The sequence below is a fragment of the Malurus melanocephalus genome, unplaced genomic scaffold, assembly GCF_030028575.1.
Source record: "Malurus melanocephalus ecotype Western Australia unplaced genomic scaffold, MMel_1.1 scaffold_474, whole genome shotgun sequence".
NCBI lineage: Eukaryota > Metazoa > Chordata > Aves > Passeriformes > Maluridae > Malurus > Malurus melanocephalus.
The window spans coordinates 81,314-109,117 of record NW_026623706.1 but is presented as its reverse complement, the minus strand read 5'-3'; the positions used below and the strand labels follow the sequence as shown (position 1 = coordinate 109,117).

The 27,804-nt window shown below is 43.6% G+C and overlaps 2 protein-coding genes across 6 annotated transcripts in view; both read right to left on the bottom strand.

The window, feature by feature from the left end:
• Window positions 1-230, bottom strand: part of INPP5E (inositol polyphosphate-5-phosphatase E) — a 10,233-nt gene extending 10,003 nt beyond the window's left edge. Inside the window, exon 1 of the mRNA XM_057380860.1 lies at window positions 86-230. The gene's annotated coding sequence lies outside the window, so the exon portion shown is untranslated. The remainder of the gene's footprint in view (window positions 1-85) is intronic.
• Window positions 231-711: 481 nt separating this feature from the next.
• On the bottom strand, window positions 712-26,506 carry SEC16A (SEC16 homolog A, endoplasmic reticulum export factor). 5 transcript variants are annotated; one of them, XM_057380882.1, is made up of 32 exons: window positions 26,388-26,505; window positions 19,859-22,362; window positions 18,608-19,120; window positions 17,938-18,083; window positions 15,485-15,570; window positions 14,453-14,582; window positions 13,813-14,014; window positions 12,533-12,710; window positions 11,919-12,061; window positions 11,610-11,671; window positions 11,244-11,382; window positions 10,741-10,983; window positions 10,394-10,491; window positions 9,765-9,846; window positions 9,481-9,598; window positions 9,148-9,259; window positions 8,797-8,902; window positions 8,440-8,580; window positions 8,235-8,348; window positions 7,760-7,961; window positions 7,320-7,568; window positions 6,732-6,820; window positions 6,180-6,338; window positions 5,951-6,028; window positions 5,692-5,748; window positions 5,437-5,548; window positions 5,004-5,141; window positions 4,823-4,923; window positions 4,398-4,472; window positions 3,730-3,789; window positions 2,794-2,868; window positions 712-2,393 (listed from the first exon to the last, which is right to left on the bottom strand). In XM_057380882.1, exons 2-32 carry the CDS (start codon window positions 22,289-22,291, stop codon window positions 2,325-2,327), a joined length of 6,510 nt encoding a protein of 2,169 aa, XP_057236865.1. In that variant the 5' UTR covers window positions 22,292-22,362; window positions 26,388-26,505; the 3' UTR covers window positions 712-2,324. The 5 variants fall into 5 exon arrangements, with proteins under 5 accessions (XP_057236865.1, XP_057236861.1, XP_057236860.1 ...); XM_057380878.1 differs by having other exon boundaries at window positions 13,813-14,011; window positions 18,608-22,362; window positions 26,388-26,506; XM_057380877.1 differs by having other exon boundaries at window positions 18,608-22,362.
• Window positions 26,507-27,804: the final 1,298 nt, after the last annotated feature.

Genomic DNA, 27,804 nt, shown 5'->3' with positions numbered 1-27,804 from the left:
CGGCCGGGCGTGAGGGACCCGGGCCAGGCCCCTGCCCTACCCCAGCCCCGGCCCCGCTGCGGGCGGGACGGACCCCGAGCCTCACCGATCCCTCAGGCTCCTCGCCGGTGGCCGTAGCCGCAGTACCGGTGCCCGTTCTGTGTCCCGGTGCCCGTTTGTGTGGCGCTGCCCGTGCTGTCCCGGTGCCGGTCCCGCCGCGGCCGCCCCGGCCCGGCCGTAGCAACGGGAGCCCAGCCCGGCCCGCGGCAGCGCCCTCAGGCGGCCGGAGGAGCGCGCAGCAGCACAGAATGAAGGCGGCGTTTAAAAAAGCAGCTTTTAGGAAACGTTTTAAGCTTAAAAAATTATCTGTGTTAAGATTAAAGGTTCAGTTTTGAACATTTCAATACAAACACTGAGCACAGAAGCCCAGAGCGGTTTGGGTTAGTAAGGAGCTTAGACATCACCCAGTTTCCAACCCGTTTCCAAATCCTGCCTTGGATACTTCCAAGGGGGGAAGTCACAGCTTTTCTGGAGAACCTGTGCCAGGCCTTGTCACCCTCACAGGGAAGGATTTCTTCCCAATATCCCATCCAACCCTGCTCTGATGCGCAAACCATTCCAAACACCAAACACTCCAGGCTGCCTTTCCTCACACAGATCAATTCTAGACAAAAAAAAGAGAGCTTCCTCCACCCCGCTCACTAAAGCAATAACCACAAGAAGAAAGTAAAATGTGAAAGTGCTCCAGAGCGCAAAATATTTTATTTAAGAATTTACAGTGTCAAATCTTACACTTAGGAAAGACAGCCACTCCCAGCTCAGAGGGAGCCTCTTTGAATGAAGTTGGTTGGCAGTCTCTACTGAAAGGAGATAATAATCAGCAGCCTGGCTGGACTAGAAGAAAGCCAAGTGTCTGATTAGGTTTCAATTATAGAAAAGTAAACCACACTGACCGCTGCTGCCCACGTCTGGAATTGAGCATGGATCAGCAGACAAASGTTTCTCATCTCCCCAAATAGTGTTTTACTTGGGCTGCATACAAACCTTTTGGGACATACATAAGGCTATCACGATCTTAGAAAAGTGGTGTTATTCAAGAAAAGAAAAAAAAAACAAAACAAATGGGGACAAATACTGGCAATTTCACATTCGTATTACTTCTACTCCTGGGCAGAAATTCAAGTAAAATCAAATAGTTTGGTGGCAAGTTCTAAATAAAATATGGCCTAATGATTTAATAAATATTTAAAGTTTATTTCTCTCTCTGCAGATAATTCAGATTCTTCAGTGAATATAAACGCTGCATATCATGGTTTTCACGATTTCCTATATTAAACCTAAAGATTTTAAAGTYCATCTGTAGAGGTCTAATCCATCTACTTTTAGTACGCTTGAAATTAGCTGTTAGCTATTTAAGACCTTGGTTATTTTAGTAATGGAGATTCAAGAACGGATTATTACACTGATTCTGGCACTCCAAAAAGGAAAAAATAAACAACTTTCAAGCTGTTACCCCCCCAACTGCAGAGTGCCAGCAGTTTGAGAGAAAGCAAAGTAACCGTATTGCACTTAAACGAACACTCACTCGTCAAGAGAACAGCGTTGGCTATGATACAGAGCTCCTTCCCACTATACACTTGGCTTTACAGGTAGTCTAAACCACAAACTACATACAAACTAGGAAAGAATCCAAATCAAATCAGGATTAGATTACAGTCACAGTTTTCATTCAATATAGGTCGATTTATTTGGATGAGCTGTGGCCCCCTCCCCTCTCCCAAAAGCCAAACCAGCATGAGGCAACTCCTGGGTGAGCCTTTCCCAGGGGAACATCTCCAGTTCCACACGCTGGCAAAGCACGGGCTGCCTGAAAGCATCACAATTGTGCATGGTCCTCTTAAGGCCACAGTGTTGTGTTACAATGTGGACATGTTTCTTTTTTAACCCCTGCTGGGAGGGGAGCATCCTTCAGAAATTAAGGAATCCCTGAAACTATGTCTCAGAAGGTCACGCTAAATAAGGTTTAAAATAAATTTAAGGAATAAATTGCCTATGCAATTTACAAACAGGTTTTGTAACAGACAGCAGCTATTTCCTCTCTTGTGTCTATTCTTTATCACAGCGAAGCTATTTCTAGCCAGGTTCTGAAAAGGAAAAGTTACATATATTTCATGTTTGGTAATGGTTTGCGTAGATGAGGTGCAAGCAGGGAGACTCATGAAAAAATCGCCCATCATCGGATTTCTGTCATGTCAACTGCAGCTGATTCCATGTGCCATAAGGCTGAACAGTTCTTTGCATACTCAGAACATGAGTGAGGATTCCAAATACAAAGCCATTGTATTCTATTTCAGTGTTGGATATTTCCTCTGTCCAATTCTTCCCAGTCTTGAACTTCCAGTGGCTGCAGGAGACTGAAAAAAGAACAGGAATAAACAAAATGTTCTGTAAAATTGTCTGCTGGAGACAAAATTCAAAAACATTGGGAATAAAGTTTTGAAGCCTGTTAGGTTAAACAGGTGCCAGACTGTCTTTGTGCACATTTAACACTGTGCATGAACAACCCAGATTAAGCTGGTAAAACACAAAATCATGTTTTGTTCAAAGTATAGAATCACAGACTGGTTTGGGTTAGAAAGGGCTTTAAAGCCCATCCCATTCCACCCCCTGTKATGGGCAGGGACACTTCCACTATCCCAGGTTGCTCCAAACTCCACCCAGCCTGGCCTTAGACACCTCCAGGGATGGGGCAGCCCCAGCAGCTCTGAGCAATGTTGGATAATATGGAAAAGGAAAGATGAGGTCTTTACTCACTTGTGCAAATTGAGAGGGGTTGTAGAACGGTACCGCTCCTGCCGMAGGTGCTCCCGAGGGTGGAACAGCAGCAGGCTGGGAAGAGAAAACACTGAAATTAGAGAAGGGCAGAGCTCCAGTGCCTCTCAAACGTGGTTTGCTAAGYTATACAGAGCAAATATTCACAGGAATAATGCCAACAACATGGAGAGTGCAGCCTATTGGAACAACTGCAGAGTGCTGGTACAGTTTGCATCCAGATCTAGAACAGGGCTGGCTGAATGTAGGAATTGGCCAAACAATGCCACATGCATCAACTGCAAATAGCTCTGCAGATCCAAAGCATGCAAAACCAACACAAGACACCAGTGCAACTCCACTCCATTAGTACCTTCTGCCTTTGTTAGTACATCTCAAGACTTGCCCCAAAATAAACACATTCTACGTCAAGTTTTGCTTTACTAAGAAATATCAGAAAGGTTTGTGTCACCCCTTTATGGTGACTCCACAGCTCTGGAACTTCCAGCTGAGATGAAGCATTCCTTTAATTCCTACAGGGACTTTTGCAGATGGTGCATTATCAATTTGAGACTGGCAGCAGCAGAATGACCAAGTTTTGCTTGTATTGAGTGTTTTTAGGAGGATTTTTTTTTATTATTAGAATCAACTGATTTTCTTTAGTATCCCAGAAAAAAAGATGATGAAATTATGTGAATCTCTTAGGAACATAAATAAAAAGCATGCCTGGATTACATGCACTCTCATGAATACACAAAACTGAAGACCCTGTTTGAGTGTAAAAAGGAACACTACATCATGAWCTACTTTTAATGATATTTCTGTGAAATGAAGGGGAAATGACTAAAAGTAGCATTAGTATTTGAGCAAATGCAAAATAAAGAGGAGGGGGGGGAAGTAAATAAGTTAACATAAATGAGAATGGCCAGCCACATGTACCTGATTAAAATGCTGGCTTACTTCACGTGATAATGAACTCATTGAACTAGAGCGCGAAAGCTACAAAACAGCAAGAACACACAAATACAAAAAAACACAAATAAAAAAAGTCGTCATGCATGTCACTGCCCCAAGCTTTCAGTTGTTTTATTTCATTGTCAAAGTCTCACTGCCAAAGGTTAAACCAACTTCAAGTTAAAAAAAAAGAACAAAAAACAAACGTAAAGCCAGAAGTTAGTTTAAATCAAAAGGACTTCTTAAAGCACAAAATTATGTAGGTATAGAAAACATTTAGTAGGAACAAAGGTAAAGTTACTCTGCCTGGCACACAGCAGTTTATTCTCCTTGTGTCTTGCACTTAATATTAGTGAAATTACACGCATGCATGGAGGCAAGAAGAGACCCTCAAACTGCTACTGACATTTTACTCGGGGAAAATGTTTGGAAAGGTATTTGTATAGGAAAAAGAGATCACAGAATGTAGGACATGGAGGCTGAATTTCTCATAGGGGCTTAGAGGTCTTTCCTGTACAATTTTGGAGGCAGTCAAATCTCATCTTGGCTACTCATCAGCAACTGAATCAGTTCCTTGTTTTAGATGGCCCRTTGTAAGATCACTACAATTAACTTTCAAAGTCATTAATTAAATATTTTGCACCAAGCCTTACCTCGCCTGATTGGGAGCCRTCAGGGTTAGGAACAGGAAGTCCAGATCCAGGAGGAAGGGCTGCAGGGTTTAAGTACTAAAGAAAAACAAGGCACTTCTGTTTATCATGGTTACTGTGAGGCTATCTCACATTTCTGTCAGAGATCCCAGTGAAGCAGAACAATGTTACATCACATCAGGCAGGTGGAACATGCAGTGTAGGCCTCTTGCCATGCTCTTGGGCCCTTTCCTGGCACATGCTGTACCCACGGAACCTGCAGCCCTGCCACTTGCATTTCCCTTCTCCAGTTTTTAAGYAATATGTTAAACCACAGTCCCTAAAATAGTAACAGGTCTTATGTACTGTGGCTGTGAAACTGCTCAGAATCAGGAGGGTTTTGAATCAAAAGTTTCAGTTTTATCTACAAGACATTCCTTCTAACCCACCTCTGGCTCCACAGCTGCACCAGGGTCTGGGTTGGTTTGGTTTGCAGCTGGTGTGTGCTCTGCTGCTCCACTCCCTTCCATGGGCTGRGATTCCCCTGGCACTACAGAGGAAATAGGATTTAGCCAAATACACCATAGTCATAAATAGCCATACAAGCTGCCCACAAGTGCAYCCACACACCTGAGTTTGGAACAAACACGTTGGCAGGAATGGGCATTGGTGCCAAGGGAGCAAACAGGTCCGACGGTGCAGGAAGGGCACCGCTTGCCTTGGCTCCTCCTGGATTCAGGACATCCACATAACGAGCTCTGCTTCCAGCTACAACAGAAACAAAATGCACAAAACCATATAAGATTTATGTTAATCACGCCTGTGTCTATTTCAAACACTCTTCTGGTTAAAGTATCTTACAGGAGCAGAAAATAAGACACCAGGGATACAAACAGTAATACCCAAGTCATGATACTGTGACAGCACTGCATGAACTGGGCACAAGCAAAGCCACAGCTCCACTGAGCTGCCAACTGTTCCCAAACAACTCTGGAAAAGTCAAGAWTTCTGCTTTCATAWTYTATGCAGGAGAAAGTCTTCAAATAYCAGYGTTGGCTGTTACCTGCTCTCCTGGAGAACACATTGACAGAGGCACCAGGTGGGCCTCCAGGTCCAGGGGGAGCAGCCTGAGCAGCTTTAGGAAAACCTGTTGGAGGTGGTGGTGGAGGTTTACTCTGAAGGGAGAACAAAAAATTCCAGTCACATAATTGACTGATGTTGCACATTTTTAATCCAAATACAGATTAAAGAAAATTGTGTGCCAAGTACAGATTTTTGTTTTTCACTTGGACAAATCATGAGGACTCAAGATTTTTACCTCTTCTTCTGGTTCATCCAGATTAACCCATCGTTGTTTCTGTTCATCCCAAACAATCTAAAAGAAAATCACAGTCAAAAACAGAGCTCAAAGCAAGCTGCTAAAGAAGTTTAAAATAACTGTAACTATTTTTTTAAGCCAGTCTTAGAATAATCTTCAAAGTTTTACAATCATTTGTTTACATATCAAAACAAATTCACTGTCATCCAGGAGAATATTAGGAACAAATTCAAGTGTACGAAGATTTTTGGGGCCTTACTGATTTGTTCTTGTCATCTGGCAGGTGAGCCTCATTCTTTCCTTTACCCATCAGCCAGCGAAACCAGGTTGCACCAGTCTAAAAAGAAATTAAAYCTACTCAGTTAATTCTTGCCTCACTTTACAGGCAAATCAAAAGTAACTTTCATGCAACAACACATTTTCTATTAGGGGCTTCAACTCCTAATAAACACTTTWGTCAGCTGTAGGTACATTTTAAAGAAGTTTACCTTTCTAGGTGCTGCCTCCTTCTTTGTTTCTTTTTTAGTCTCTTTTGCTGCAGGAGCAGAGGGAGGAGGRGAGGGTTGTTTTGCTGCAGAGTTGGATCTCTCTCGTCCCACAGAATGAGCAGARGACTCTGAGGTTGTTCGGGATCTTCGCCCATAACCCTGTGTGATAAACATAAAGGAAAGTACTAAGTTGTCACTGCTGGATGAATCACATTTCATTTTGCTAAAAAAAATCTCTGAAAAATCTATAAACAGAAGAGATCTAGAAGTTAATAAAAGAGAAAATAAAGATGGATGTTTGCCCTGGTGCCTGGTTAGATATAAAGCCAGGACATACATGTATAAACAACAGCTAAGTATCTGACACAATATTAATTTTTTATCAAGAAGTTTCACACAATTAAAGACATTTAATCTGGTTATTTGGGGACTTCTAAAAACTAAGCTTMAAGTCTTGCTGAAGAGAAACACAGRGCCCCCAAATCCTYKTGTGTTTGCATTGTGCTGCAATGCAGCTGCCACTTGCTGGAGAGAGGTATGAAATAACAATACCATGTTAGCCATTCTGCCATAGAAATCATCTTCTCTCTGTTCAGGGAAGGAGTTCTGTGAAGGAGACTCTGGGGCAATTCTCTGCATTCCTTAAAAAAGAAATTACATTATGTTAGCAGGAGGACACAACAACAAAAAACCAACAACAAGCCCCAAAGCTCCCAAGGCCTGCAAGTAGTTCTAAGGCAAAAGTTTTCACCAGTTCTAAGTTTTGTGCTAGAGAAAACCTGATCTTTTAAAGAATGAGAGCTGCAATTGTGGCATTTTTCCTCTCCTGTCTGGGTTTGTTTGTTCTAAACACAGGCCAGAGCAGGCTGAGGGATGCACCCATCAGTGTGGAGCAGTTAAAGGTTCCTCACATCTCAAACTCTGCCAAACTTAGGTTTGTCTCTCTCCACATGTGTCAGGCTCTGCTACTGCAATACTACAACTTTCTGCAGATATTTATATACCATTACATGGTGTTTTGAAATTTCATTACCCAAAACATGACTTACTATTTTTTAAGTATTAAAGTATTTTGAATTATTCCCCAAAACACTTAATTTCMTTTATAAGGAAGCAAAGCAGTTTATTAAGATCCCAGACCTGTTTCCAGGTTTGTCTGCTCTTCTGGCCGTGGTTCCATTTCTTGTGGTGGCCCACCTGGTGGTAATGTTGACCCTAAATATAGTGGGGGTGGYTCAGTTCCATATGGGTTTGAAAATGATTGAGGTACAAAGTCAGCTCCTGGACCAAGATGCTGAGGAGCCACTGGATAGAAGGGGACACTTCGGACTGATTCTTGGTCACCAGGAGGAATCATGGCAGCTGAGCCATCAAGGACAGCCTGAGGTACTGCAGCATGAAAAAAAAGCAAAATTAAGAGTTACAATTGAACAGAAATTTCAGTGTGAACTTTTTATTCTATCAGTAATACAGCACAGAGGTGAAAGCTCCCTGTTCCAACCAGCCTCTTCAGTGGTTTCTTGTATCAGAAACCTGAAACCTTTGTTTTCTCTCTGTCATAAAGGATATGAAACACCAACCTGAAGGCATCAGCTGCACACTCTGCATCTGTTGAGCCATATTGGGTAACAAGGATGCCAACAAGGCATTTTCAGCACCTGGACCCACGTCACGGCCACCTCCCCCATCACACTGACTGGCACGGTCCAGCTCAGAGCTGGGAGTACTACATTCATATGGAGGGGGAGTGGATCTGTCTGTGTTATAGGCTATTGCACCATCCTGCAGGAAAAAACAAAAGATTATTAACCTGTCTCATACAACTTGAACTGATCTGCATTGAATCTCAGGGCACTAAAGTGTGGTAAATTCATTTGGTTTATATCAGAACATTTGCAATTAATGACATAAATATATAGGGTCCCTTCCTCTGTTTCTGTGATTAACAAATCCATTTAAAAACAATGTTTCTGTGGTAAACAAAACCATTTAAAAACCTGGATTTACACTAATCCTTTAAAGGAAATAATTCATGTATAAAAGCACACACTGTACCTTGATCTGTCCATCCACATGTCGAAGTGTTACTAACCAGGAAGGCTCAATGAAAGATTCCTGTTCTGGTTTCTCTTTTATCTGAGGGTCAAACAGGCGCAGCTGGGATGACATCTGAGGAAAGGAACCATTGCAAAGTGTGAGTTCATCAGCCACAGCTTCCCACCTACAATATCCAGCACAAATTAATTCCTSCTCATGTTACCTGGATCAGCTGGCCAATCAGCACAGGGGAATAGTAATGAGGATCTTTCAGGACAGTTCTGGAAATCACTTCACAGTAGTGGAAAGCCTGGGCTGCAAGGCCCATCTCAGCCAGCCGACAGGCATAGATGAACTTGAAAACCTGGGGAAGGCAAGCAGGACAAACAAATCAAGTGATCACAATGCTCTGAAATAATAGGCTGTCTGGCATTTCAGCTGAAAGCTCAGATATCCCATTATCACATCCAAAATTTACAAAAAAAAAGCGTATTTGCCACACTGACTACAGCACATGAGGGATTAAAAGAATGGAATCTGTCAAAACAGAAAYGAAACCAAAACAGGAACAGCTCTTCACCTGGAAATTGGGCAAGCAGCCAGGCTGACTTCCTAGTGACTGTGCATATTCATAGGCTTCTGTTCTTTGAATGGCTTCATTGGTGGCAAACTTTAAAAATGGCAAGCTGTTTCAAACAGGAAAAGAATTACTTGAGTTTATATATACTGACAATAAACACAGATCTGTCAAAGTCAGACTTGTGGCTCTATTAGACACAAAGTATTAACAGCTTAGATTGACTGACAAGATACCAAATAGTTATTTCAAAACCAGCTGTGGCTAGTGAGGACAAAAGAAGCAGTGTAATTCAGTCTCTCAAACTTKCATTTTTGCATTGAAAAAGTTGTATTAAAAAAAAAAAACCCAAACCTGTGATTTGATCCAATTAGGACAAGCTTTGTTGTCTTCCTTGTGTAAACTCCAAACCCAACTTGGGCCATAAGGTAACAAAAATGAGCAGCATCCAGCAGGCCTTTAGAAGCTGTAGAGAAATAAATGACAAAGCTCAGGATATTTCAGTGGCACATTGTAACTTTTGTYCTGTATTGTTTGGCTTTGCATTCAAATGCCTCCACAATAGAGACAAGCCCATATAAAACTGCTTCACTTTATATTTTATACAGAAAATGCTTGTTTAAAAAAATAGCTGAACAATACAAATTTTTCCTTCAATTATCACCCTGTTMATTCCCCAAGAGTTACCAAGAGTGTCTCCCATGGTAGCAATGGTCCTGGATTCCAAGTCCACATTATTGGTCAAGTTGGATAACACCATTGCTAGATGAGGCCTCCAGTCTCCCCATTTCTCATCTCCACAGCACTAAAATTAGAAGAATTACTAGGTCAAATCAGTGACTGGAGTTTCACATGGGTAAGTATTTCAACTTACAAAGGACCAAAACAACTTCTCTGRCATTCTAGGAAGGCACATGGAAAGGCTTCTGTTGGGAACCACACCACTCCCTGCAGTTCCCAGTGAATCTTACCGTGGATGCAGCTGGCATCCTTCCAGACATGAGCTGGTAAACAGTCTGCAGAGGGTCATTAATTGGGAGACTGTTGGCAAATCTATAGAGACATTGCAGAGAAAAACAAAACATGAACACAGGGTAAGCAGTTAAAATGTACTGCAGCTCTCAGTGGCAATTAATCTAACCTAGTTTGAGAGAAGGAAGTGCTGTGTGAAAATAAAACACTACACAGAAGAGGAAATTACGAGTGTTCAAAAGCAAAACATTACTGGTGAACTGAGTCTGTCACTTTAATATCAGTCAGTCCAAGCTAGCAAAAACCTCTGTATTCTCCCCAAGCCAGCTGACTTTTAACAAAACTGGTAGTTGAGCTCTTGCACAATYTTTTCCAATATTCTAATACCCTTTAAATGAAACAAATGGCAGAGAATAACTTCTCAGGTTTCASTTCATAGCCAGTAAACCCCAGAATAAAAAGTAACAAATGATAAATGAATACACAGTAAAATTAAATATAATTCTTGCACAAACTACTACAGATAATCCATGATTTTGACATTAAGATTTCTGAGCACCAAATCTTCATCCCATTAGCAGAACAGGCAGCCAAATGCCACTAATCAACACAACAAGCAAAACAGTACCTGGTCATCACTCTTGCATGTGTCCTGCTGTCCATTTTGCTGGCAAGGAGCAGAGCATGACCCCACAAACCATGCTTCATAGCAGACTCCAAAGCATCCTAATCAAGACAGAAATTAGCTTCCTGGGAATACACTCATTTACACACAAAAACTATTTTACAGTAGTACTTTGTGACCAAATAAAAAAAAAATTAGTTTGTTTAAATAAAAGCTAACACATGACTATAATTTTGCTTTAGATTATAAACTACAAGGCATAACTTTTCTGCATCAGTGTAGTACAGTGCCATGAAATATTATAATGTACTACAAAAGTTGTAAAAATAAGTAGTAGTACAAGCACTCACTTTCTTACGGCCATAAAGCAGCAACTCCCTGAATCTCTCAGTCTCCTTCTCAAAACTGTCAACTGTGGTTAGAAGGTTATCAGTGAGAAATGAGAGCTGGGCTTCACCAGATTCCTCTTCCACTTGTTCCAAAGCCTCATTAGTGAAATCAATCAAATTTGCCTCRTTAGGGGACTTCCCAGGAAGCCACACTGTTTTATGATCTCGGAGGAGAAGTTCAGCCAGGTCTGTTCCCACAACAGTCTGTGTGTGTAGAGAGAAAACAGAAATTGAAAAATCTGTTGTTTCAACACTGCCTTCATTTTGTTTGTCATTTCAACAGCAATATGTGACTATCAGCACCTCTGAGCACCTCTGAGGATGAGTGCATACTTTACAGGTTCCTTCAGGCTGTGAACTATTCCAAGATCAGTGACTATAACACATATTCCTGACCTTTACACAAAAACCATTTGCGTATGAAATACTTCAAGGTAGATAAAAACTCAAGCAGTAAAACATACCCCATTCTGCCTGCACAACAGTACAATGAAGTCCCAAAGCAGACTTGCAGATTCTTTGTCAATTAAATTTTCATTCTTAAAGCACTGTGTAGCTTTACTTTGTGCAAAATTAATTACATCCACTTTATGGGTCTCATCCCTGGAAAAAAAAGAAAAAAGTTTTCTATTAGACAAATCTAAACATTCAGGTCATTATTTGTGATTAGTCTGAGGWATAAATTTAAAGCTCATGTATTATTTAAGTAGGTGAAAATCCACAAATATTTAACTCAGTTTAAATCCTGTAATTTACAGGCAATGAAATATTCAATGRTGAAATGAATTCTGAATGCATGCAAGTTATTTCTGAAAACTGTAAGAACATACTTAGCAAGAGGACCAGGAAATGCTCTCATCTCTTCTTGCTCTGGAGAATGTTGCAACATAGTCTAAAAATACAAAGAAATGTGTAAGAAATTCTTATAAACTTTGCTTTTTTACCAATAAAACCCCCAGATGTGAACATAACCAATAGTGTAATTAAGTTCTACTGCTCCTAAACAAAATACAGATAAAGATACATGAACTGACATAAAAAAAAAAGAGAAATCAGGAAGGAACAGATTCAAGTTCCCTACTGCTCTTCCAAAAGACCTTTATTCCATTACTTCCCACTTTTCCCATTTTAAACTTTACCTCCATGCTGTGGATTTCAACCAGAGCTGGCTGGCCCTCAGAAGGCAGGTTTGGCAGTGCTTTTATTAAGAAGCCCCCAGGCCCAAACCTGGCACAGATATGAGGCACTGAAAATTTCTCAGGCGTTGAGGGCCTTAAAGGTGCTGAAATGGGGAGAAAAGACAAAATAAGAACAGGTAATCTGTCTTGCAACAGTAAATTTGCTGATGTATTTACCCAATTCAATCATCCTGCAATATTAGTGGAAAACAGTCCATCATTGCATTTGGCTGAACTTTGTAAGAAACAATTAATTTGGCTGAACTTTGTAAGAAACAATTAATCAGTTCCCTTATAGTTCCAAACATCTAAATAGCTCCACAGTCCATATCTGAAGATTTGCAGTAACTAGAACAAAACCACACTACAGAACTTCAAAATCCACTTGTTCTTGAAAATACAGGAGCTTTGATTGTTTGTATCAGACATATTTCTGTGATCAGTGTACAAACATAAAACACATCTTCAAAGAGCAAATGGCAGGTATCAACACACTTTGGAAAAGCTCTTCCAGAGAAAGTAGTTTGTATCTACAGCACAATGCCTTCCCTCCTCCCTCCCCAGCATGCCCATACCTTGTTCCACAGCTGACCAGCCCGTTTCAGCAGGGTAGCCATAGTCTGCAAAAGGCTGCTGTCCATCAAAGCTGGGATCATACCCTCCATAGGGATAATCTGCATGGAGTGACACTGCCTGCGCAGGAGTTTCATAGGCATTACCCGTTAGATCGTGATTGCTCCTATAGAGCTGGCTCTAAACAGATCAGATTAGTGAGGGTTAGCTGGGAGCTTGGAGTTACACAAAGCAAGCAGCACTGCAAGCAGGACTGCAGACAGTGAGCATTCCCTCCTGACAGCTTCCATTCTCAATGCTCCTTGTGACCCAGGCTTAYTGCAGCACTGCCTTGGAGAAAATCACCCTGCGAGACCTGCAGTCTCTGCTGCAGCAGCAGGGTACAGCAGATAATTATCTTTGTCTTCCTCCCCAGTGTTTTAACCATCATTTGATCTGTTCACATCCAAGCATGCTCAGTTCTCCCACAACAGAATTTCTATGTGCTGTGTGAGAAATAAGATTATAGCACAASTTCTGTTACCAATAACTGTGGGTCAGAATCAATGTTCACCTCTGCTGTAACAGACAGGAAATTTCAACTGAATAAACCCAACAAATGCCGAAAGACTTCAGGTGCCTGAAGATTAATGCTTCAATGATTTCCAATGCTACTTCAAATGTTATGAAACGAATTGGAATTCAGACTGGAAAAGCACCCAAACTTTCAAGAAACATGAAGCAACTAAAGGTAAAATGACCCAATACACTATCAAAAACTGTATCTCAAAAATCAGCCAAATATTCTCAGAGGTTTTCASGTATCTGTACTTGTGGTGTAAGTGGATGAGTAATCAGTTAGCTTTGGTTTTTACTTTTAAAGTAAAAATAAGATCATACAAATATGGAGTTAGTCCTCTAACACATCCCAATTTCAGTAACACAGCAAYACATCATGCTTGTGATGAGAAAAATGAAATGACACAAAGCCAGGCACATTGTCCACTACAGCCAAGCACAGGGAAGGCAAAGGTCTCACAAACAGCAAATGGATTCAGYAGAGGAAATTTTCCATTTCTGTGTGTGTGGCAACTTGCACAGCTGAGTGCTGATTTTGGTTAAAGTTCTCTTGACAACTGTGACAAATATTAAGTTCAAAACTATATTACAAAACAGCTTTAACTTACGGAAGTTTTCAAAACACACATTCCGCACGCTAACCACTGAAATAATTTATTTTTTAACGTTTCACCCACCCCCCAGCAGAGARAGTGCCAAGTTGGTGTGTGCAGCTGGAACTCACTTGCTGGGAGCGGGAGCTGAAGCTGCTCTGGTGGCTGTGGAYGCTGCGGGAGCTGCGCAGGCTGTGGCCGGAGTGCTCGCTGTGGACACTGCGCCGGTCAAACTCATCCCCGTAGGGATCCCGCTGGGGCTCCGAGTCGTCATCAAAGCTCCCAGTGAAACGGGGATCGTATCTCCAGTTATCCTCGTATCGGTCATTCCTGCTGGACAGAGAAAGATGAATGAGCACAGCCACCCACGGCCCTGACAGAGGTGAATGGCAGGTAAACTGGACTTCACTTCAGAAGGGCACTTAAATTACTGCCTACACTGAGGTTGTTATAGCAAACAAACTGACATTCCTACAAAGAGTTCATCCAGAATATTCAAGATCAAGGCCAACATCATACTCAGACTTTGTTCTAAAAACCCTATTTTAAATGTTCATCTGGTTTGAAAACAAGTGTTGCTCCCTTCAATCAGTCTCTCAGAGCAAAATGACAGCTCTGCTGGTTTTCCTCAACGACCTCTGTTAAAGCTACACAAAGGACTTACAACACTGTGAAATATGTGTAACACTGCATTTTAATAGTCTRTTACAGAGAATCTGCTGCTCCAGCTCTGGAAGGAGCATTGGGAGAACATGGATTGACTGGACAAACCTGCTGCCGTAAGGATATGCTTCTCTCTTCTGGTAAGGGTTGTGTTCAGCATCATACCAGTACCTCTGGTCATAACTTCTCGGGTCTCTGTACCTGGGATCATAYGGGTATCGTTCCCAGCGACTTGGATCTTTGGAAAAGAAAAATAAATAGTTCAGATTTGGTAATCTTTRCCTTTTTCTATTCTTTTCTCTTTAATTACAAGCTGGTTTGGTCCTGAAGCACAGAGCAAAACCAAAGTAATTTACTTAAAGCTACAAAAATATGTCCACTCATTTTACTTTAAAAAAATAACCTTAAAAAGCCACTTTCACGTCTTTCAGAGAAACATGATTGTTACAGGTAGTTAACTGTTGAAGGGACAGTATTTACCATCAGACAGATCTTTTCTAACATCTTTAAAACTCAATCCCAGTGTTTGYTATGACATTCACAAAATCTTTGTGATCAGTTTGCAGAGTGCCATGCAAAACATCTCAGGATGTGGACAGATGTTACTTAAAACCCTTGCAGGCACTACACAAGCAATTACTGCAGACTCCCAACGCCAGCATGTCTCAGTGAGCCCTYAGATAATGATGGACAAAACCAAAATCCAGTCATGAGTCATCTTCTGTTCACACCCACCTAAAATTCACTTTACAAGTTTGCCTTCAGGTCACACACCAAGGACACACCCCAGTGAAATGTCACCCTTGCAACACATGGAACAAAACTGTTCTGTACACTTACAGTGGAGTATTTTCACAAAGGAAAGGCAAACTGAAGGGAGGAAAAAAATTACTTTATTTTCTATTTACTACCTCTACTGAATAAAAAACATAAAGGAAGGATGGCAAGGTATTAAGAACTGAAGTGGACAAAAAGATCAATTTTCAGCAAGTGTAATTTTATTCTTGCTGGTTGTTGAAAGGACACCAGTTGTATTAATGTGGATTCTCTGATCTTAAAATTCCTCTTCCCCATAAATTATTGTTTAAATCTGCAATTTTCCATGCAAAAAAATCCCCATAGTTCTTGTTGAGACCTTACCTCCATAATCATAGGAGTTTGGGTAATAGCCTGAATAATAATCACTCCACCCACTTTTTCCATAATAATCTTCTGGATACCCTTGCCTGAAAGAAAGCACATGAGGTATAAAAAGTTGTTCGTCCTCCTTAATTTCTTCTAAAGTCAGCAGGAGATAGGAAAAACTCTATGCCATAGCTAATTAGGTAGAGTTTCATAGTTAAAATAATGCATTTCCACGAAATCAAGGAATCATAAAATTAAGACTTTAAAACCCAATATAGTACTGAATTGTTGTGTGCCATCAAAAGCTGACAGCCTYTAGCATACAATAATTTAGAGGCTTTGTAAACTGCTTTGGTGAGAAGTTTAATTACTTACAGACAATTAATCGCAAAAACTACTGCTATAATTAGCATCTTTTGAACTGTCTCAACAGAGAAGTCGATAATTTAACAATTCATTAAGAAATAATGGCTCCTCCAAATTTAAGTTTTTTTTATACAGTTTATGATGAAGAAAATACTCATTTACAGAGCTGATTGTCCAAACAAGCACAAGAATGTGGYGAAAACCAACACAGCAAAATAAGAGTCAGTGAACAGAAAGAGATCATTTGAATTCCTCTGACAGAAAAAGAAAAATGTGGCCACTAATTGAGRAATCATGAGCCTTTACTACAGAACATTTTTAGGTTATCCTAGGATATGCTACCTTATCCTATCCTAAATTTCTGAAGAAAGCCAGAGGATGAATGCTAGATAAAAAATGCAGTGTCTACATGTATGCACATAAATCTATATATACATGTACACATATATATGTTTGTATCTACAGAGATGCATTACACTCACAAACACATGTGTGCACACACACAGAGCAGGTGATGATATTTMATGCCAGTGTGGAGTGATGGGAACTTCCACCCTTCTCTACAACTGGTCCTACAACTGAAAGTGCAAACTCCCAAGTGGCCCAGCAAGTCAAGGAGTGTGGGAAGGCTGCTAACACAGCACTCACTCTGCAGAGGAGCAGATCTGATCTTATCAGCCCAGGTGAAGCCACCCAACCAGTCCCCCCAGCCTCCTCCAGAAACATCTCACTGCCTTGCCCAAGCAGAGTTTACAAAGCAGCATCACCACCACTGGCACGTTCAGGGCAGTTTCACACACACACACACACACCTCTGCTGCCCTGCAGCACCACACCACAGTCCCTGTCTGCACTGGCAGTCACATCAACCCTGAAAGAGCCACTTCTAACAGGCTTTGATCTGCCCAACACCAYGTACAGAAACTTCAACCTCTGCTAAAAATAGTACCTCAAAGGAGTACACACCAGGAAGTGCTACTRTAGGTTATTATCTCATTTCAAGAGCTCACAGCACACTTAAATTCACTGCAGAAAATGGTAGGAGTTATCACACGGAGCTACAGCCATTGTTTTGTGCTTCTCAAGACCTAAATACATCTATAACCATCTGGAGGTGGTAAGCAAAATGTTATATTTGTAATTTGATCACTGCTCCATGAGGGATAGACAATAATAGACAAATAATAGACAAATACTACAAAGGGTTTAAATAATTTCCAGATATAACCCAGATAACTGGGCTTTCTCTGTTAGAAACCTCCAAACCCCTCAGCAGATAACATTAGTTATTAGTTCTCATTAGTTTGAAGTTCATAAAAATACACAATAATCATCAGAAARCAGTAATCTCTGGAAGGTAATTTGCTGCATCTTTCTTGAGAAATATTAGAGATTTAATCCTGCTTTTATTTAACATTTTCAATTAGCATCTGAACACATTACTCCCCTCTCTCAATTTTTTAATTTCATATAATCAGACAGAACAAGGCTTTTAAGTTTCTTTAATCAAAACCTGTAGTGAAATGAGTGGGTTGGACATGCCACTCAGACCACAGTTTGGGAGCTTTGTGAGGAAAGTTTATCCACAGCCTAGGGAATTGCCAGACAAATGGACCTGACACAGCATCAGGATGTTTCCACCTGACTCACCACTCTCTCAGAGCACCTGAACCACKGTGTATCCATGGTGCTTGCAAGGCAAATCCCAAGCAATGTGCAAAAGTGCCATTCATTAACAGAATGAAGGGCCYCTGCTAAAGTGCAAGGCAGAAAATAAATGAGTATTGATTAATAATGGCCTGCACTGCTCTTTCACAGCAAACATCAGCACTGAGGCCACAGCAGTGACTTCCTGCCTGGCAGAAATACCATCAAGCCCCAGAGAACTGAATGAAAGGAGTAACAAGGCTCCAGCAGGAGAAAAGGCTGGGGAATTGTATCCTTTTCAGACGTGGCATTTGATACCATCCATYCCTATGGCAGCACACAAAGAGGTTTTGAATTCCTCCCTGTGGTTTATGCTGTAAAACTTCAACAGGCATCACTACATCCTCCCTGCTTTGGGGTATTCCAGGCCTTGGCTCGATTTAGGAAGTGCCTACCTAGAGGAAGGTCTGTCAGAGCAGTGACTGGCCCTGGAACTGGGCCGTTCAGGCTCAGGATAACGATAGYTCCCAGGCTCCACGTAGGCAGCACTGCTGCTGTCGTAGTGTCGGTACCGGGGGTCGTACTGCCCATAGCTGTCATCCTGCAAAAGAAAGGGAAGAGCCTTCACACCTCCAAAATTAACAAAAAAAAAAAAAAAAAAAAAAAAAAAAAAAAAAAAAAATCACCATTTACACCACAATTGTGATACTAGAAGAGATACAGATTAATAAACTACAGTTTAGCTTTCAATACTTTTTGTGGCAAAAGTTATTCCCAGGTTATTAATATCCTAAACTTTAGGAAAAACCTATTATATCTGGACTAAAATGAACTTCAACCACTCTGCTAAACTATTAATAATTCAAGCAGCAGAAGGAACCAAATTTGAGCACCTGGACAGCCAAAACAGTTATAACTACCAACTTTTCCCAAAGAACCAAACAAATTGCAATGAGCTGCCAACTATGCCAACTGGAAATGGTATCAGCAACTACTGTCTGGATTTTCCCTACATTTAAATACTTAACGTGAATGTTCTGCTGAATGTTGACCGTGACACAAATGTTTAAATTCTTAACTCAAAAATGAAAATTYGGGAGAARAAAGGGGAAAATAAAAACTTACCATGTAATAAAGGTGAGCTGCAGTCCTGGGGTCTGCAGGAGGATAAGGTGGTGGATATGGAGCCTGGTAAGCATCATAAGGATGTCTGTAGTAGTAGTAAGGGTTCTGGGGTGGACCAAAGGCTTCCTGAGGGGTCTGAGGCAGGGGTGGACGCTGCAGGTCTTGCTGCCCGTTGGGTGGGACTGGCTGAGCAGTGCTGGCAGGAGGGGCTGGGGCAGCTGGAGCACCTGGAGGTTGTTCTGACGCCGGCTGCTTCCCAGGACTTGTCTGGTCGTACCTTGGCTGGGCTGAACCTGCYTCTTGGGGACCCCCAGGCTGGGGACGGTTACCCAGCCCCTGGTTCTCCCCCTGCTGCATGGYTTTAGCCCCTGTGGAAGTCTGGGAATCTGGAGGAACTGAGGACTGCCCAGATGTTGGAGGCTGTGCTTGAGCTGCTTGCATTTGTGGCTGGGGTGGCAGCGCTCCCTGTGCAGCTCTGTCTGATACAGCCTGGTGCTGYACATCTTTTGTCACCTGTTGATAGAAATGTTGTTTGTCAGGCACCTCGGGACGCACCTGACCAGCACCACCAGCTGCCTGTTGGACTGGACCACCAGCGGGTGACTGATTGTGCACCTGGACAGAATTACTTGTGCTGCTTTTCTCCAACGTCCGTGACACTGTGAAGTCGAGCACTCCAGCAGCTTCTTTGCTATTTGATTGATTTGCAGAATTATTAGCCTGTGCTATGGAATTAACAGGGGGGACTAGTCCACTTGCAYTTCCACTTGTCCCAGGAGAAACYGATGAGTTAGACCCTGGCTTGCTARCAAATTCAGGAACAAGGCCTTCCATATTAACATTCTTTTGTCCTTCTGGAGCCAAATTAAGAGGAGTTTTCATAAGCAAGTTTGCAGGCTGATTAGAAGCAGAATCAGAGGAATTAACAGGACTTTGCAATAAATTATGTTTAAACAGATTAGTATTTGGAAGTGCATTAACTAAGAGAGATCCAACTTGCATCACAGGTAAYGGCATGTTTTCCCCACCGGCATGTGGAGTTTGGGGACCCATTGCAGGCTTGTCCCCAGCTCCAGAGTCCTTCATTGGCTGATTGTTTTCATTGTTGCTTAGCTGATTAGATAGAGAAATAGAAAAATTAATTGGCTGAGCCAAGTTATAGCTTTGATTAGGCTGAGCAATCAGGATAGGCTGATTTTGCAAAGACTCTGTAGGTGGAGAAGACAATAAACTTGCATAACCAGAACTTGCCTGAGACTGAAGTGCCTCCTCTTCTCCCATTTTGGGAGGATTCTCAAGATTTTCAAAAGTTATATTTCCATCTTGGGARTGCTGCACAGCAATAGTGCCTGGTTTACATGGCTGCTGATGGGACAGGCCTTCTTCTGGTGGCTGAATGACTTCCACAGACTGTTTGGCAGGTACATACACTGCAGGAGCAGCAGGAGCTAGAAGAACATTTCCCCCAAAATTTGGTAACTCATTGTGAGCCCATAAAGTTGTTGCTGGGCTATCACACTTCTTMACTGCTCCCTGAGCTCTGGTTGAGGACCGTCTCTCAGATACTGATTGTATATTTTCCACAACAGGTCCAGAGTGCAGAGTATTTCCAGCTTCCCCAGCRCCTGCAAGAGACACTGGGTGTACCTGAGGCATGTAAATTGTCTCCAGATTATCTGGTGGCTGTTCAAGATTGCCAGGGGATGCAGCAGGCACAGCTGTGTTCTTCTTGATATTCTTTTGGTTTGAGTGGTTCTCTCTTAATTCAACCACCATCTTTGCTTGGTCAATCTCTGCAGGTTTGATACCAACTCCATGGGATCTCACAGGTTCAAAAGAACTATTTGCACTTGTYTGAAACACTCCAGTAGGCTTAGGAGGACTTGGAGTGGGAGGCTGCGATAAATTGCCATGGTAGTTCTTGCTCAGGTTTAGCTCACCTGAATCACCTCCCAGAGGAGAAGAGTCAATCTGTTTGAAGAAGCTGGCAGAGGATTCCTCATCAGGCTTCCCACTTTCCTGCTGGATAAATGTACCGACTTGCTCMGGGGGCCGCGCTGAGCTGGAAGTGCTCCTGTGGCTGATGTTGCTGTAGTTGGAAGAGACACTGTCTGGTCGGACAGGATGAGGTAAGGAATCAGGTGCCTCCAAGTTTGGTCCTCCTTCAGCATGGCTCACAACAGCATTCTTTGGAAGCATCTGACCTGGGAAGGATCCGTACCTGTACGGATCAGGACCAGCAGCAGGRGATGAAGCGTTGATGTTCTGTGGTTCACTTGGCAGCACTTCCTGATTCTGAATGCACTCCAGGTTCTCCACATTTTCATACTGGGACCCAGCAGCTGTGTCACCTATCTGTGCCTTGTCATCACCAGCAAACAGAGAGTGCTTAGCAGCCTGTGCCTCCTGATGACTGACCATTTTAGGGAAGTACTGGACATCCATTCCTTTCTGTACCATCTCACCAGCTGAACCTGTACCAAGCTGTGCCTGAGAGAGAACACTGGTTGCCACCTGCTGAGGATGCACAGGCTGGTGATACAGGGAGGCCGAATTTGGCTGACAGGCATCAAACTCTGCTTTCTCAGATGAAAGTATTTCTTCATTTTCTGCCTCATCCCCTTTGAAAAACATGGAGAGAGTTCCTGGATCTCGTTCTGTGGGAATAGATCTATTTGATGTTTCAGACACAGCTGGAGACTGGTTTTTGGGGTTGTTTTCCTGAGCTGTGGGAAGGACAAAACCGGAGTCTTGCAAAGGYGGTTGTGGGTAAAACTGTTCCTGGTAAGGTTGGCTTAACCAAGGGTTTGTCATTTCTGTGTTCTGCCTAAAGACATTTCCAGGCTGGATGCTGTTCATGTGATGACTGCTGTTTGCAGGGCCGTTTTTCCCATTCCTTTCACAACCAGCGGATAAAGGCGCTTGCACGATATTTTGTGGAATACCTTGGTGTCCAGGTACATTTGTGTGTGGAGGAGGGTGAGAAGACTGAGAAATGTTATGAACATCAGTCTGAGGAGACGGCTCAGGATAGGGCACAAAATTCCTAACTGGAGACTGCAGATTCCCTGGGACAGGCCTCCACTGGGACCCAGGCTGCTGAGGAGGTGGTGGGAAGAGTGCTGCCGTATTGGGTCCTGAAGGTGCATCATTTGGATCTCTGCCAACATCCTGCCTAGCTCCAGGTTTGTTTGCTGCAGACACCATTCCAGGATGCACACTGAAAGAATTTTCCACTGCTGTTCCTGGGTTGTAATGCAACGGCACTGCAGGCCCACGGAGTCCATGATCCACGTTGGGATGTCCTTCTGCAGCACTATTTATAACATACCCYGGGGACGGAGAAGGAACTGGAACATTAGAAAACGTACTGGTGCTTATCCCTGCTTGAGACACAGGAGCTGTGTGTGGTCCATGAGGATTGTCCCCGGCACGGGAGGGCGGCGGATGCGTAAGGGCTGGCTGTGGGAAYGCCAGTGCGTTGCCCTTGGATGGATTATCTAAAGGGGAGCCCTGTGGGGTTTGTTTGCCAAAGGCAAACGGGTCTGTCACGGGCTGCACCGGGGCAGCTGCGGCGTTTGCTCGCTTGCTGAGAGGGCTGTTCCTCCAGTACATGTTGCGAGCCATGCCGGCGGGAGGAGGAGGAGCTGCTCCCGCTGGGACAGGCTGGGGTGGCTGCTGCATGGTGGCCTTAGGGCAGGGTCACACGGTGACAAACCGGCTGTCAATGCAGTGGAGAGATTTCTTCTTTTGCCCTGTTGAGACAACACAGGTGACAAGTCAGTTCCTTTTCTCACAACACATGCAGTAACTTTTGTTTTAGAAACAAAATCACTCAAAGAATTTGTAGTGAAAAACCTCCCTTTTCTCCAGAACACATAAGAAACTGATACAAAACACTGATTTTCTAAATACAAGTCCAGCATTAATGAAGTGTAAGGCTTCATGGCATAAATGCACATTATTTAGCAATTCTACTAACAAATATAGCCAAGTAAGACTCCAGTTAAACACAGTTCAGACCTGTACTAGTGTCAAACCCTCCAGTGGTATCCCACTGTTAACATTGCACAGAAATATGCGTCACAGACAGGACAGCAACCAGCCTGGAACAGAGCCTGCAGCACCATRGCCTGCTCAATTTAATTATGAAGAGTTGAGAAGTCATTATCTAGCTCTAATTCTGTTAGAGATGATCTTCAGCCCTGCTGCACTGGTGCTCTCTATGAATAGGCCTTTTCGGGTAAGATGAAAACCATCCCAAGAAGGAATTCAACAGATGTTATCACCCTTATCTAATCCACTTTTGGGTTAACCAAGAAAACATTGCATGGYACTGTAATGCTGTTTATTTTGAGAAAGGCAATTGGATCCTCATCACAAATAATGTCTCTTCTAGATGAACGTTGCACAGTAAACCTGCACTTATGGATAAAAAAAACAATCAGCTAGCCCACCTATCAATGAACATTCTCACTTCAGCACCAGAGGAACTGTGGCAAAGTATCAGGGTTACAGCTGCAYTTCAGGGTGGAAAGGACACGCTCAGAAGTAATCYAACTCCAACTCCAAACAATACCAGYCAGAAATCTGGTACACAGGAAGTTCAGTAAATTAATCTGTGTGTCTTTTTCAATTTTATCACCTCTTAACAATCTGGGGAGGGTGGAGGCTGACAAAACCAGAGGAATTCATCAATACTTGTCCAGTGGAGCTCAGTGAAGCCTTAGCAGCATGCGATAGTCTCATTTTCTCATGGTACACAACAAATATTGTTTATAATAAGCAGAGTGAAGCACCCACAGCAATTGTTCCATACCAGATGCACTTCTGTTTATAAAAGAAAAAAGCTGTGTAATTCTTATTTGGAGTTCTTTTAAGATTCAGCATCTTGTCAGTAAGAGTAATAAAATGGGAAGCCAGAAAAGTCAGATGTTTGTAATCAAGACAAAACTGTAATAGTTACAGAGAAGTTCAAATGCAAACCACTTCTGGTTTCTCCTTATCAAAAACACATATTGAGTCAACACTGCGTAACTACATGTATTTCATAAAGATTTCTAACTAAAATATTCCAATAAAAAGCACACTGACAGTACCACAGCACACAGACTTTACTGAACATCAGCACCTAAAGAAAAATCTCTCCAACAGCCTAATGTATAATGCAGGTCCCCCTTTCAGAGTCAACAGAGACTCTCAATTTCTCCCCTATATCCATATATTCTGCAGCCATATCTTCAGTTAAGGTATCTTAAATTTGTGTTTTATTAGGATGGGAAAGACAACATAAACCACGCTTCAACAGAAGCGTTAAAGCTCCATCAGTTTCATGCATTACCTGTGTGGGCCTTCACTGTTCTCTTTAACACACAGTTGCTGAATTCCATCAAGGAATGCTTACAAAAAGGTTTTAGGACTTTGCAATCTTTTCTCTTAGTACAGTGCTGGGGTRAAGGTTTTCCAGCTGGCGATGCTGACCAACCTTGCTGCCAACCACGTTTCCAGGAAACCCTGCCTAAACACCCATCCCAATCTGCACACGCTTGAGGAGCCTCTGGCTGTTCTGGGCATCCCCATTTCTTTTTCATCATGTTCTCTGCTGTATTAACCAGATTTTAGAAACTCCTCTCTCCCCTCTAAATAAACTCGTGGGTTTATGCAACAGACTTTGGATTGGGGAGAAAAACAAGCTAATTAAACCATCTGCCAAGGCAGTTACGTCCTGGAAAACACAAACTTCCCCRAACAAAATATTGGTATCTACTAAATGGTTCTGGTTTTCATAGAAAAGTTGTTTCTGAAACACAGCTGAGCGCAAAAGCCAACTTAAATACCCGCTTCCAAATTTCTAATGTGGACTTTASTCCTTGCAGTGTATCATTAAAAAACAATCTCAGTGCTTTGCCATATTTTTGTAACAGCCGGTACCAGTAATTAGCTAATTAAAATAAGTGTAAAGTCCTACTTTAAGGCAGAACTTGCCATTCCTTTAACAGGATCTTTGATGGTGCATGACAGAGGTTCAATACAGGGGATCAGCTTCCTCAGAAGCAAAGTTAATATTAACAGACTGCACACAGTAGTAAAAGCAAGCAAGATTTGAGGAATTGAGTCCAAATGAAACGAACGTGCCCATGTCAGGTAATTTAAACAAAAGATAACTCAGTGCTACTGACCCTCCCTTGTGCCTCATCCAGGATTAACAGAAATGCTGATTTTAAGGAATCTAGAAATAACTACGTAAGTTAAGAGCAATCCATCTCTGCTTTATCTAGTTTGGAAATTCTTAACTTYCAGCTGGTTTATTAATTGATAAAGCAGAGCAGCCTGCTAAACATTAGTCACCCAGGAGTAAYAACTGCAGAAGGTGTTTTCCAGGTGTACCAAAAAAACATCGCCAAAGAGGAAAAAAAAAWAAAAACCCTCTAGACAAGGCCATAAAAATAATTTCACCGAATAAGCTCTATAGCTTCATCTATAAAAAAATAATTTATCTGGGGGGAATTAATTTATTCCTATCTAAATAAATTACACTTAAACAGAATAAGTAAGCCTACAAGGCAGGTTATAGAAGACTAATCTCAACTCTCATTCTCACACATGCATGAACCAAACACTAAATAACATGTTCACATACACAGATTTCTAATGAGAAAAAAGGGACAAAAAAAACCTCACCCCACTGCAATCTCAAATACAGGAACAGCTGGAAAATGAGATTTGCWGCTTTAAAATCAGCAACTACTTTTTCAGTTTTATCTCATGTAGACAGCTGCACATCTGCACACATGTGGGTGACAGATTGAACACATTCTGCATCTTTCATGCTCTTGACAGATTCCTACCGGGCTTTTCCAAAACAGCAGAGTTACAAATGTTATTAAGTGAAAATGTAACAACAGAGCAAGGAGGAATAGCTTTAAACTGACAGRGGGCAGGTTTAATGAGGTATCAGGAAGAAATCCTTCTCTGTGAGGGTGATGAGGCTCTGGCACAGAGTGCCCAGAGAAGCTGTGGCTGCCCCTRGATCCCTGGAAGTGTCCAAGGCCAGGGTGGATGWGGTTTGGAAAWRYTGGGATARTGGAAGGTGTCCCTGYGCATGGCAGGGGATGGGATGARATGATCCTGARGGTCCCTTCCMCACCAAACCAGTCTGTGACTGCATRAAAACARCTCTTTGGGAACCAAAAGCACAGAAACAGCACAAAGCATTCCCATCTATTTTGAAAGAAGCCTGACTACCAGTTCTTCACCCCAGCAGGTCCCGACGCTTTCASACAGCTGCACTCCTGAGTCAGCACCAGTTGCACAGACCTGTGGCACCTGACAGCTCGGAAAAACAACCCTGACCTGGGACCAGCGCTSTGTGTTGTCAAAGGGAATACGCGATAGCCAACATCAGACGGTACTTTCTCCCTCTCGCACCCCACGGAATAACCTTCGCACCCCCGCAAGGTTTTCGCTGTCCCACCGCCCCACGCGAAACCACCCCGAGCAACCCAAATCCTGCGGGAAAACCCCTGGGCAGCGCAGCCCCGCGACTGCGGCAGCGCCTTCGCCCCTCCTTGCGGCACCACCACCAACCCAACCGGGGCCAGGGGTCGATCCCGGGGCTGCGGGACCCGCCGTCTCCCWGCGCTGCGCCAGCCCCGAGGCCCACTCCCAGACACGGCGGGGTGGGCACCGGAGACAGCGGGCCCCGCACTTCAGGCCCGGCGCTCCTCACGCAGCCCACCCAGAACACACCGCCCTCCCTCCGGGCGCGCCCCCGCAGTACCTGTCAGCCCCCGCCGGCCCAGGCCCCTCAGCAGCGGGCGCGGGCGCCGCCGCCCCTCACGGCCCCAGCACCGGCCGCCGCCGCCATCTTGGCACATCCGGCTCGGGGTTCCGCCGCCGCCGACGCCGACGTGTCACGGCGCGGCGCGCGATGACGTCACGGCGGCGCGCGCACCCGGCTGTGTTGCCGCTTGGTGGCCCCGTGGAGAGGAACGGGGGCGGGATGGGATGGGACGGGACGGGAGGAGCCGCGGGTTCGAATCCCGGCTGGGGCGGCTGGATGTCACGGGTTCGAATCCGGTTCGGGGGACATTGGTCCCGGTGCCGCCGTGATCTCGCTGCAAGGATGGGGTTTGACGGAGCGCGGCCCGGTGTGGGTCCCGTGGAGGTGCCCGGKGCGGGTGCAGTGGCGCGGGCGGCCGCCAGGGCGGGTCCGAGCTCCGCTGCTCCGGTCCCAGTCCCGGTCCCGGTCGCGGTCGAGCCTCTGCCGGGAGCTCCTGGACTGCTGGAACTGAGAAATCCGTGTTTATAGACAAAAAAGAAATGAGATTCACTCACAGAGAGAAGCCGTGGCTCGCTGCAGAGCGAGGTCCTGTTTTATACGTCCATGGGGGCTTAATTAGTAATTAGTAATTAGGCAAATTAATTGGGGAAGGCTGGGGTGCACGTGTCCAAAAGCATCAGACTCAGAAACAAATCCCAGGATCCTTAACGCTGAAAAAGCCCTCTAAGTTTACCGAGTACTGTGTTCTCCACTAAAMCTCGAAAGAATTCTGTGTTCTCCRCTAAACCTCATCCCCAAGTGCCACATCCACGTGCCTTTTGAGCACTTCCAGYGATGGTGATGCCAGCACTGTTYCAAGGCTTAACCACCCTTTCTGTGATGAATTTTTCCCAGATATCCAATTTACATCTCCCYTGRTACAGCTTGAGGCCGTTTTCTSYCATCCTGTCCCTYGTTCAGAGCYCAGCCYGAACCTCATCTGTGTCCACCCTCCTGTCAGGGAGTTTTGCAGGGCCAGAAGGTTCTTCCAGAGCCTCATTTCCTCCAGGCTGAGCCCTTYCCCAGCTCCCTCAGCCTCTCCTTGTGCTCCARACCCTTCATCAACTTCTTGACTCTCTAAGTTGTGTCTCTATTTTACACAAACCCAACGTTTTTTAAGGGGTGATCCCCCTGTTCCAGCCCCAGGAGAATGCCTGTCCTTCACCGGCGTGTCCCCCATGCTGACACCGTCACACTGAACCCAACAACAARCCTTGGAGAGGAAAATACAGCGACCTAAACAAACATCTTAATCAAGGGTCGTTATCAGTGCAAGAGCTGTTCCTGCACGCTTGATCATTAAAGCAGGAGAATATCCTCAAAGCCCCGTCCAAGCAGGGGAAGCAGCACTTTGATGCTGGTGTGGGAACCAGAG